The 13,146-nt window shown below is 39.0% G+C and overlaps 1 protein-coding gene across 1 annotated transcript in view; it reads left to right on the plus strand.

Annotated features, from left to right (window-relative positions):
* The window catches only part of LOC118809307 (cadherin-18), a 135,073-nt gene that overhangs the window by 118,769 nt on the left and 3,158 nt on the right, over positions 1 to 13,146 (plus strand). The window contains exon 11 of the mRNA XM_036572470.1: positions 7,489 to 7,740. Coding sequence (XP_036428363.1) covers positions 7,489 to 7,740 — 252 coding nt within the window. The remainder of the gene's footprint in view (positions 1 to 7,488; positions 7,741 to 13,146) is intronic.

Raw genomic sequence — 13,146 nt, forward strand, 5'->3', positions numbered from 1 at the left:
CATCCAGTCCTTCACTGTGTCCATAATCCCATAAAGTGTGTGTCTGTGAATTTGTATTTGTAGGCATGATTTAGCCCACAATTTACTTCAGTTGTTAATTCAAAACTCAATTCCCTTGAAAAGTATAAAACAAGCAGTTGGAATGCAAACAGCAAACATAATGAAAATGCATCAGCTGCTATATTTACTCTCACAGATTTCTTAGTGTGAAATCTCTGCCTGCAAAACCAATGAAAGGAAGTTCCATAAAGTTCACTTGATCTGATAAAAATCATTTAACTGTTAAGTCACAACTGTTTGGTCATAATGCAGAAGATAAACATTGAAACTGACCTATCCAGGCCTTGGATATGTTTTTTTTGTATCAACTGTGACGAGGGAGGATAAGTTCAGTATAATGAGAAATTGTAGTGCACTTTGTGCACTAAACAAGAGAAAACTTGGAAGGTTGGAAATGACAAAGAGGAATTTGCCACTATGCTAATGTTAGCTTAATTACATGATGTTACAGTTGCAGAAAAATGGGGATCACTCAGAGTGATTTTCTTGCCTGTGTTTGTCTCTCTAGGCTAAATCTTCTGCTAGATGCAAATACTGTCATGAGATTTTTTTTTTTATTTTGTAATTATCCCGTCAAGTGCTGTGGTGAATGATATAAACAACTCGTTTACTATGTCAACTTGTAACTGAATGTTCTCATAACTGAAGTAAAGCTAAATTTCTATTTCTGTGAAAAACTCACAGAAAATGAACCAGACTGAGAATAGCAGTGTGTAGTTTTATCTGATAGACTAATATCAGGCAATGTCAAACTGACGTGTCTGAACCACAGGATGGAAAGTTGCACCAGAGGACAAAGTAGAAATGCAAAGCTGAGGGGCCACAATATTCCAATATTTCCTTTTTTTCCCAAACTACACATACCTTACTTACCTGATTAACTCCACCAAAATATTCAATGACATTTTCAAATGGATGTACACATAGCACACATAAAGTGTTTACAATTATATACCACCTGTATGTGTTTCAACACTGCAGTTTTTTCTGTTTACCTTGTGTTGCTTAAAGTTGTCTGTGCTGAAATGTTTTTTTGTTGTTGTTTTTATTGTTGTTTTTAGTTTTGTGATTTAAAAAGACAAGAAATCCAAAAGCAACGGAAAATAATCAGATTATGTTTTTTTAATAATATCATTTCTAACAGGTGTATAAAATCAAGGACACAGTCATGCAATCTCCATAGATAAACATTGATAGTAGAACGGCTCTTGGTGACTTTAAATGTAGCACTGTCATAGGATGTTACCTTTGTCACAAGTCAGTTTGTGAAATTCCTGCCCTGCTAGATCTGGCCTGGTCATCTTTAAGTGCAACTATTGTGAAAAGGAAGCATCCACAAGCAACAACAGCTCAGCCAGAAAGTAGTAGACCACACACAAACTCACAGAGAGAGGCCATGCTAAACAGAGTACCATGAAAAAAATATCTGTCCTCTAATATTCCGACCTATCCCTAGAAGCAACATTAGCACAAGAACTTTGGTAATGAATCATGCTACACTATCCAGCAGTCTTATGGATAAATCTGGGTTTTGAATGCATAGTGCCAACAGTAAAGTTTGGTGGAGGAGGGGCTGCTTTTCAGGCTTTAAGCTCAACCCTTGGTTCTGATGAAGGACACTATTAATGCTACTCCATACAAAGACATTTTAGGTAAGTATATGTTTCTAACTTTGTGGCAGCAGTCTGGGGAAGACTGTTCTAGCATGACTGTGCCTCTGTGCACAAAGTGAGGTCATGGTAAAAAAAAACTAATCTGGTTTGATGAGTTTGGTGTGGAGGAACTCTAGTGGCCTACACAGAGCTCAGACCTCAACCCCGATGGACATCTTTGGAATGAATTGGAATGACTGCTAGCCAAGCCTTCTCATGCAACATTAGTGTCTCTTGACTGAATGGGTACAATTTCCCACAGATACACATCAAAACATTGAAGGAAGCCTTCCCAGAGGAGTGGAGGCTGTTGTAGCTGCAGAGGGGGCCAACTGCATATAAATGCCTATGACTGTAAAATGAACTGTCCAACAAGCATATGGGTGTAAAGATAGGGTGTCCACATAATTTTGGCCATACAGGTTATTTTTACCTCTCTCTTTTTCTCTTTATTTCTCTTAATTTTCTTGCAACAGCAAAGCAGACCGTTACACTACTCACTTACTTACTGACTTACTAAGTTACTGACTGTAAAATGTTGCCTGACTAGCAAGAAGGGCCTGGGTTCGGTTCCCTGGCTTGGCAACCAGGGTCCTTTCTGTGTGGAGTTTTGCATGTTCTCCCTGTGTCTGTGTCAGTTTCCACTCACAGTCCAAAGACATGCAGTTAGGCCAACTGGACACGCTACATTGCCCCTAGGTGTGAGAGTGTGTGTGTGTGTGTGTGTGTGTGTGTGTGTGTGTGTGTGTGTGTGTGTGTGTGTGTGTGTGTGTATGTGGATGTATATGTCTGTCTGCCCTGTGATGGACTGGTGACCTCTCCAGGGTGTATCCTGCCTTCCACCCAGTGACCGCTGGGATAGGCTCCAGTACGCTCCTGCGGCCCAGAAGGATAAGCGGTTTAGAAAATGTGTGTGTGCTTCTGACTACACTGGGATATGTAGCAGGACTTACCTTATTATAATATTCCTTATGGAATATTTACTGGTGCAGTCTTTATGCTTCTGCAGACCTTAATGAATGAATAACTTGCAGACTAGTATCCATTTGTCTCATCTACCCTATTTGTCAAAATCTGCAATTCACCTACCTCTAACATCACAATTCATGTAATGTTATGAACACTAGATATGCGCATTTTGAATTTTTGAGAGGTAATAAATTTGATGAAATGAAACCCCAATGTCTACTCTTCCCTGTACTGGCTTTTACTAAACTAGTGCATATTTTAGTCTGACATTAGATCAACATCACAAAGTACAATACAATTCTGAGTATTTCTGCTTTGTAAGGCAACAGTGGTCATTTTGCCATTACACTGTGTTGTGTATATGCAAGCCAAATCTTTTTTCCCTCTGTTCCAGTGAGTCAGACGCTATTTTTGTAGCCGTTATTCAGTAGACATTAGACTGTATTTCATCTACGTGGGCTCATTTTTTCCTAGATATATATCTATATGTTGACAAATATTGAGGCAGCAACAAGGAGAGAGTATAATGTTAAAGATGGTTGCTTTTATGTCTAATTGTTCTTTGTATTCACATGTGAAAGTAATTAATTTGTAATCCAATGCTTCTCTAACAGAAAAAGTAAAATTCAAATGGTCAAAAAGACCATTCTATTAACTATGGTCTTAACTATAACTGCCTTTTGTGTAAGAAAACACTGAAAATTGGTTGTTTGGTGAGTAAAAGCATTGGTTTGTGCTGAAGCATTAATTATCATGTAATGCAGGGTACCAGTCATTTGCATTCGCACACTGCTGACCTATAGAAAATGACCCCCTTGAATGGATAAGAGGAGATTTAGCCGTGCACCTGCATTCACTAACATCCAGGTTCAATTGGAAAGTGTGTGATCATGAATATGAACGGCAGCTATGCTATCATCACATGATCTCCCAGCTCAGCCGACTGGAGTTCACTCGTGCTTTAGATTCTTAGCTTGTCTTCTCCCTCTCTCTTTTTCTCTCTCTTTCTCTGATTCCCTCTCTCTCTCCTGAGTGTAAGTTAATAAGCCGTGTTGTGTCCTCAGCTGTCTGTCATTATAATTATTCATGGGATTTGGTTTGGAGAGTGGAGTGGGAGGTGTCTTGCTCTGTGCAATTGTTTGATAGTGTACTGAAGAAAACACTTCTCATAAATACGAGACACACCTTCCCACTTGCTCGAGGCGCTCCACCATCTGCGTAGGTGTACAGTTTACAGAAACACGCATGCATACACATATACACACATGCAATCACATACAGACACGCATACAAACACAGCAAGCATGGAAAGGACATTAAAAAGCAAATTTGCTGCATGCATGCACATCCACGTTTCCCTGGTGAAATACATACCTAAGGAAAGAAACATGAAAATGTGATGTTCATGAGTATGAGAGCAGGCAGCACATCATACAGGGGATGTTACGCCTATGGATTTGCACTCACTGCACCTCAGCAGGGGTCTTCGTCATCTCTCCATATGCATTAATATCTGCATGCTCACTTAGTCCACACAAACCTTTTGATCCATGAAGGTTCAACACAGAACTGAGTAGTGCTATGCAATATTTAGACCACATGTAAATGTCTGTTACTGTCACAACAGTGCTTGAGGTACTGCAGATTTACTACCTTCATACTTATATAAATGCAATACCAAGCCCTGTTCCAGATCCTTTAAAGGAACAAATTCCAACATTCATTTTCTAACCATGAGTTTATGGCTTCGCATCCCTGCTGGGACAGCCTTGCTGCAAATGTGCAGAAAATCGGTGGATTTTGGAATTAAAATATACCTCTGAGGTGTCATTTTGTATAAAACAGGATTTTTCAAAAAAAATATTAAAAGCTATAGAGAAAATGGGACTTATAACAACTGTGCAAGACTTGGTAGGTCACCATGAGATAAACAGCACTTTCATTTTTGAGAGAGAGGAGAAAATCAAGCTGCACTCTTGCTTCAGGTCTGAAAAAAATCCACTGGTGTTTCTGTCCATCCTACCACAGTGTGAAGACAACTCAATGTTCTGGGTCTGGAATGATGTGTAGCTGTCGAGAAGCTGTTACTGAGAAAAGAAAATAGATAAAAAGAACATTTGCACTAGAACCCCAAAACTGAACAATTGCACAGCCAGGAGGAGCGGTATTCAGTCACAATGCACATTGCTCCATAGACAACAATGAAAAGAAGCATGCAATGAAAACGTCATTCGTTTTTCCCAATAGACAAAATTCCTTAGACTCAAGGCTTATCTGGATGTTAATGATGAGCTGCAAAATGACGGCACATCCTCAGAGATCTGTGTCGAGACCAGTGCTGCGCATGTAAACATAGCAACATTTCTGAGAGAACATTTATAATATTGACATCAAATGCCTTAGAAACACTGTATGTGCTGGGCATAAATTTAGACTAATACTGGCCTAAATTACACTGTCAGTGGTGATTCCAGATAAAAAGACTCATCTGGATGCTCCAGAGAATTTAACAAAGTCTACCTTTACATCCTTCTCCAAGTACTGTCATAATTTGTAATTAGCTTTCTGACTGCCAGCCCCCTCATGAATTCCTAACATGATTCTTGTAGTCATAATCTTACCTTACACTCATATTGAACTTCTAACCTACCATTTTCTCATATCAAACTCAGTATATCATCGTGGTCATTAAAAACTTTTATGCTTACAATATGTGGCTGCTGCAAAAAGTGAATTTTTTTTGGTTTAATTTTTTTTTTTGCCTGTGGCTGTTTATAAGATGTTAACATTTCACAATTAATGGAGCAACAGAAATGTGCAGAGCCCTCTGAAGCCATCCAGTAAAAATAATGCAGGCCATGCTGTATTAACACGTGGGAACAAGATCCTAATGCGTGGCCATGACTTAGTAAGGTGTGGGAACAAGATCATGCCTTATTAAGCTGTGGTCAAGGCTTAATTATGTTATTCCCACGCCTTACTGAGTCGTGGCCACAACTTAATTATCTCATTCCCACACCTTTCTGAGTCATGGCCATGCGTGATTTTATATATATATATATATATATATATGATGTCACCAGCAGGGCTCCGTAGAAATGCTCCAAAATAACTGAGGGAAAAAAAAATCTTTTTAAGTACATTTTTACAATTGGGTTTTTTTCTGGACCCAAAGCCATTTCATTGACGGTTTTGTTCGCATAGTCCACTGTGAAATCTCTAGTCCACCTGAAAATGATTGTCAGGACAGTCTGAACTGTATTGATGGCTACCCAGTCTAAAAGCTGCTCAAATGTGATTGGCTCACCTTATGATATTATTTTATGTTTTAAATCTTTCTTCTTCTTTGTATATTCAAGGTAGTCCAAATAACAATTGTTTCTATTTCCTGTGGATGCATAATGCAGTGTGACTGTATTACCATAATCTTTCTTTTTTTTCCTTCTGTAAATACATAATAGCCCAATTAGCTGCATGTTTTACTAAAGGCAGAAGAGTCCTGAGATCATTCAGCAAAATGGAATTTAGTCTAAAAATCTTCTCCGAGTAAAAGAAAATGCAGGTGTTCCTGCATCAGACCCTGTATTAAATCACTGCTCATCATGGATGGAGTGTTGGTAAATGATGTAATCAATCTATGCGTCATATATATGCACAGTTAAGAAGAAATGTGTGTAAACAAAATTGCAGTGAAGACCTCCTCCTTCTAAGCGAGTGCAGAACTGACTCAAATGTGAAAGTGCTCTTACGTTAAAGACTAGATCATAGTTATCAAAACTTTTCAAAAGTTCTTCATCTCTGGTCATTTGGCTCAGTCACCACCTGTAGCATCTGCATTTTCCAGTCTGATTGATCAGTTCATTACTTCTCATCACCAAAATCTGTCTCACACCATTACATTCATTTTTAAATATCTATCCACTCATTCTCAGTGCCTAGTCTTTCTCTCACCACCTCTCATACAGGTTAACTGAAATTTTGAGAGAGATGCCAGATATGGTTGGAATGGGAGAGAGAGAGGGGGAAAGAGAGAGAGAGAGAGAAGCTCGTTAGGTTGATGCTCTGGTTAAGTGGTTTGCTTTCAGTGCTGCAGGTTGGAGGTATTAGATAGGACTCATCTGCTGTGTGCTCTAAGTGCCAGTGCCTCACCTTAATTCCCCCATTAAAAGCCCATCTGTGGGAATGGGCTCGTAAGCGCTGCTGAAAGTGCACAGCACAGCCAGACAGCCTGAATGAGACTGGCCTGCGCTCAAACCAGACTAATTTAATCTAATGATCTCTTTTTTTCTCTTTTTCTATCTCCCTCTCCTTCTCCCTCTCTTTTCTTCTCATGTCTCGACCTTACCACCATATTTCTTTACTCTGCTTTTCTCTTGCACACACACACACACACACACACATTTTCCTCTCTTTCACACTTTTCTATTTCCATTGTCCTCTGTCTTTATGTCCTGCTCATTACTCTTTCACCCCTGTCCCCAAAAAATCCTTCTCCTGTCCCCATTGCTTTCTTTTCTGGCAATTGTCTGTGTGCCTCTCTGTCTTTTTTTGCTCATTTGCTTCTTTTTTCTTCCTCTCTTTTACCTCATCCTGTCATTTTTTCCTCAAATCACTATCACTCCTCATTGCTTTCTGCAATCCTTTAATATGGCTTCTCTTTCTCTTTCACTCCTGACCTCATCCTGTCATTTATTTTCTCATATCGCTGTCCTTCTTTCTCCAAACCGACTTCCCTCTGTCTTTCTTGCTTCCTTTTGCTTCCTTTTGCTTCTCTCTCTCTCTCTCAATCTATCCATCTCTCTCTCAGACAGCACGGCCAGCATTATAGCGCGGCGGCGGCGCTTCCACAGGTTGTCTCAGGAGTTATATGAGTTGCCGGTGGTTGTGTGGGATGGAGGTGAGCCGCTCTTAAGCAGCACGAGCACTCTAACACTGCGAGTGTGTCCGTGTCAGCGCGGCACTAGGCTGAAGATCTGCCAAAGCGAGGCCTTCCTGTCCTCTGCCGGCCTCAGCACCGGAGCGCTCATCGCCATTCTGCTGTGTGTGCTCATACTGCTGGGTAAGTTCCCCACCACACCTGATACAGCACCACCTTTACACTCCGCACCAGTTAAAAACTAGCAGGTTACATAACTTTGCTCTAACCTGGTTGAATACTGATTGATTAAATACTAACTGTGCCCTTGACTGGTTGAATGCTAATTAATAAAGTGCTAACTGTGCTCTAGATTTGTTAAGAGCTGTTTGGTTAAAAACTTAACTATGTTCTAGATTTGTAAAGTTTCTTTAAAAAAATTCTTTAAATACTAAGTAGACGCCATAGACTGGTTAAAGGGGAATTGTTTAAATGCTAACTATGCTCTATTTCTAATCGGTTAAATGCTAACTGCGCTCTGGACTGGTTAAATGCTAATTGGCTCAATACTAACTTTGCTGTAGACTGGTTCAGTTCTAATTCTAATTAATGCTGGTCTATGCTGGGTTTTCTCTCCTAGAAAAATCAGCGCAGACCAGCATCACTGGTCAGCAGCAAAAACATTATGTTGTGTTTTGGATGCTGGTATACTGGTCAGCAGCAATGGAAGCTATAAGGCAGATCACCAGTAAAACCAGCATATCGGTGTTGTTGGAAGAAAACCTTGTATCCCCAAAATCGTAACTTTACGGGAAAAGGAAAAACCTACTTTACTTTTAATGTAAGTCAATAGAACCAGACCTTTTGCCAAGTCATTTTGGGCCCTTTCTTTTGGTCCATTCATCATGAAATTTACACAATGTAAAAGGCAACAGGTATTTTCAAATTATGTCAAAAACTGAAAAATGACAAAAATGGAGATACGAGGTTTTCTTCCGACAGCAGCAATATGTTGTGTTTTGGATGCTGGTATGCAGCTAAACCAGCACTAGACCAGCATAAACCAGCAAAGATCAGCATAGAATGCATTTTTCAGCAGGGATACTGACTGTGCTCTAGGCTTCTAAATGTTTAAATGCTAATTGTGCTGAAGTCTGATTAAATGCTAATTGGTTAAACATCAGCTGTGCTGTAGCCTGATTCAGTGTTAATTGGTTAAATGCTAGCCATGAATGCTTATTGGCTGAATGCTTATTGGTTTAATTCTAACTGTGCTCTAGAATGATAAAATTCTGATTGGTTAAATGCTAACTGTTCTCTAGACTGGTTAAATTCTAACTAAGTGAATGCTAACGGTGCTCTAGACTTGTTCAGTTCTAACTAGTTAAATGCTAACTGTGCTATAGATTAGTTAAATTCTAAGTAAATGCTAACTGCTCTAGTCTTGTTAAATTCTAACTAGTTAAATGCTAACTGTACTCTAGACTGGTAAAATGCTAAATGGTTAAATGCTACCTGTGCTTTAGACTTGTTAAATTCTTACTAGTTGAACACTAACTGTGCTTTAGACTGGTAAAATGCTAATTGGTTAAATGCTAACTGTGTTCTAGACTTGCTAATTCTAACTAGTTAAATGCTAAGCCTGTGTTTTCGGTATTAGACTGGCTGAATAATTTTTCAAACATTCCATTTGAACTCTGAATTCTTGGCCTCCAAGTAAACTGCATTCTTCCCTCAGTTGTTTCACTAGAACTCGTCCTGAAGAATTTAATCACTTAAGCCCTTTTATCCATTGATTTGTCTTTTGCTTATTGCATTCTTGACCACTGCACTGTACTGTATGCAAAGAGGATTTTTGTTCAAAAACTTGCAGATATTAAAGCTACCCATAAAATCATTGCCTGTTCCTTGATTTTAACCTGTAAACTGTGACATTCAGTTTAGCAGTATTTGTATCTCTGACCATGCTGACCTCTAATTGCTCTAAACCTCTAACCTCTTAGCCAGTAAGCATCACTCTAATTATAAGTTATTGAATTAGGCTCCACCACTCTAACAAAAAACTTAACCTTTAATCCCTCAAGCTGTGGCTCTTCCACTACAAGCTGGCAATGATCAATGTCCAGTATAGTCATGGGTTCCAAGGCATTTAACCCTGGATAGACAATTATTGCACAAGTAGAAAATGTGAAATGTGATCTATTGGATCTGTATGTCAGGAGCACCAAGGAAAGCATTTTAAGGTCATGAACTTATTAAAGTTCACCTTTGCACAACCACGAAATGCTGTAGCGCTATTATTTTTTATTACTGTCTTTCTTCAATGCTGACAGGAAACTCCAAACCTTTCTTTTGCCCTGTCTTCCTCTGCTGCCTTTGCACCTGGTAAACTGTTAAATGCCATTAAATCCACAAGACGTGTAATTAGAGCTGTTATGGAAAACAACAGTGCACTCGCAAAGAGAGGGCAGATTTTGACATGAATGCCCAATGCCCAACATAAATAAACCTTCCTGTTGAGCAAACACAACAGTGCTAGGATTACAGAAAGAGGTGTGTGTGTGTGTGTGTGTAGAGAGAGAAGATCAGCTCTGTTATTGTCCCTGAACAGTGAGGCATGAAGGTTATACATATTCATATCCTGCATTTAGACTGGGGCATATACACAATGGGTCATCAGCTGGGGAGGCACGAGGGCCGCACCTGAATTCTAATAACTCGATAAACAGAAAGCATAAAAAAAGCTTGAGGTGGAGGATAAAGAGTGACACATCAGAGAGAGGGCGACTTAGGAAAGGTAAACAAAAGGAGGATAGAGAGAGAACAAGTGAATGACAGGCACTTAACGAGTCTGCAGGATGCAAGGAGGAAACTATTTAGAGCAGACATCACAAAAATGACATTTTATAGAGGACGTCCTCCCCTTGCCAGTCATCCTAATAAAATACTATTGTTCTGTACATCTAATAACAGAGCACAGTTTTATAACCTATGTTTGGAGATTTTTTTGTTTGTTTTATTTGTTTTTTGTTGTAGTTTGAGTCGATGATTTTCTTTAGCCTTGCTAACTTAGGTTGTATTGGCTGTTGAGTTGCTTGCCAGCTTACCAGAAAGTGGGAAGTAGAACCAAATTGTAGGGTTTCTTTTACAAGCATACATCATAGTGGTGAACCATTTGATTTTTTTAGTGAAACTATAGTGTAGTTTACTGTGATGTGTGTTGTGTTCTTAACCCTAAATGCACTTTTTATTGAGTTGAATTGAATAGACTAAAATGTCCACTGATTATTTCCATAATGTAGCTGTTATTTATGTAGCTATATTTTTAAAAACAGAGCTGAGCAGAATACTTTGAAACAGTAGTGATGGCTGAGTACTGAATATACTGTCCTAAATGTATTCAGTGATGTACTGCATAACACATGTATTCACAATACATTTGGAATACATCTTAATAAGGCACATGGGAAAAACCCTGCAGCTTTTTATTTTTGTTTGTAATTTTTACTTAATTCACACTGTTCCTCACTGTTACTGGTTGAAGTTTTCTTCATGTGTGTCTTCTGTTAATTAGCTTCATGAAGAAATTGCATTTGCATGGGGTTCAGAAATTTTCAACATTTTTTTTTTCTCTCATCGTCTGCTTCAGTCCGCAATCCCCCAAGCAGTACTGCCACTTGTTTCATTTACTCAGCAAAAGTTGGACACTTTTTGGTAAATGCTCCAGGGGACCCTCATAAAAGCTACACAGTCATGTTGTTTGTGTTTTTGTGAGTTGTCAAGGCTCCTGTTTTTTTCCAGGTAAAGTGAAACTGTTTGTGTGCTAAAGTGTTAAAGAAAAAGGATTTGCAGAAATCGTTCAAAAATGCAGTACAATCCTGTCCAGAGCAAAAAAATCATTTCACCACATTTAGCTGAATGACTACCAATCATGAACAGAACTGGCTTAATACCTTTAAAAGCAAGATCTTTCAAAGGATGGACTTCAGCATGTTCCTGTTTAACTACAGCTGAATCCACCTCCCTCTCTCAATCTGATACCAATATTCTACCACACCACCTTTTCATTCTGCCCTCTCTGCACTAATTGAGATGTTAAAATAGTTAATAAACAAACAGTTATAGTGTTTCTTTTACAAACAGACCTCTGAAATTGTGCATCATTCTTTAGTCAGCATTTTATTCATATAAGAACTCTGGGTGTAAGCTCGTTGTGTTCTGCATTCTCTGTGACAGAAATAAATGTCACTTTAAAAAATTGCCACTGTTGCTTCCTGTAGTAAACTAAAATATAAAGCCGATACATTTTGCCACACGGACATTTTTCCTCTAAACATTGCTGGATCTTCTGAATAATGAGGTCATTAAGGAGTTGAAATATGACTATTGCTACATACAAGCAAACACTGCTATGCACTGAAATGATATTATAAAACTGGCATCCTTATTAAAATATCCCACAGCTTTGTCAAACATGTAGTTTAGAGGTTTTGGCAGTTTTGAGTAGCTGGTGTTGGTATATAATAGTATTGAAGTTTAACAGTGGACTGGCTTTCATGCAATGTCACTTCAACGCGCTTAGATGCAGATCCATAATCAGACAAAACAAAGAAAGCAGCAGGGGTCAAACCAGGGAAAACCAAACACTATAAACAGGCTCAGAACTCAAGTGACAAACACAGAGCCTTCACAAACACACAGTGGAAACAAAGGAATATATAAAGCAGTCTTAATGAGATCAACATAAGTTGCAGGTGTGTGGGAGAGGGGGAAAATAGGCGGAGGCTGGAAGAGTCCAAGTCAGTCTCCCCAGAGGGGGTATACGTCATAATGTTATGGTAATATTTGTATATCAAGTATTTTATAATGGCTTGAACATGCCTCAGCCTCGTATAATCTGTTCTATAATTACTGACTCATAGCTCATAAAGAGATGACCAAAACATTCATGTGTGATAACAGAAGTCATAAATTCATTTGTTACATGTACCAAAGAAGGTATGTAGAGAAGAGACGATGGTTTACTCTGTATCAGTTAGTTTACACATGTTTGGTTTGTTTTGCGTTCATATTTCAAACTGACTGCACCAGAGTTTGTTTGGAATTGGATATATATACTGATACTGACCTCCTGATTTAGTTTCAGTTCAGTAATCTGGTGCACTCACACTTGTTCTACCGAGCTTCACTAACAGAGCAGTCTCACCAAGATTTGTTTTAGTAAAACTAAACCTGCCAAGTGTGGACATGCCCTTAGACTCCACATAACCCTGATTTAGAGTAAGATTATAGAGTCAGCTAAACAACATGAGCAGAGAAACAGTGAACTGGTGGGAAGTTAGAAAAAGAGGAAAAAGCTGTAGAGGAGTATAGAGGTATATAAAGAGGCAGTGGACAGCAGAAGAGTGGGAGAAACAATGTGGGACTCTGACAGGTCACAGGTCTGTATTAAAAGGTGCAAGACATGAAAACACAGAGGCAACGTGATGATTCTTTCTCTCCCCCACCCTTTCTCTCTTCTTTCTTTCTCTCTCTCCCTGTCGCTTCTTGTCAGCTCCTTCCATGGTTCCAGGCTGGATAGATTAGAGAGGTCTCACATCCTATGAGTGA

The sequence above is a fragment of the Colossoma macropomum genome, unplaced genomic scaffold (genome assembly GCF_904425465.1).
Source record: "Colossoma macropomum unplaced genomic scaffold, Colossoma_macropomum, whole genome shotgun sequence".
NCBI classification, from domain to species: Eukaryota; Metazoa; Chordata; class Actinopteri; order Characiformes; family Serrasalmidae; genus Colossoma; species Colossoma macropomum.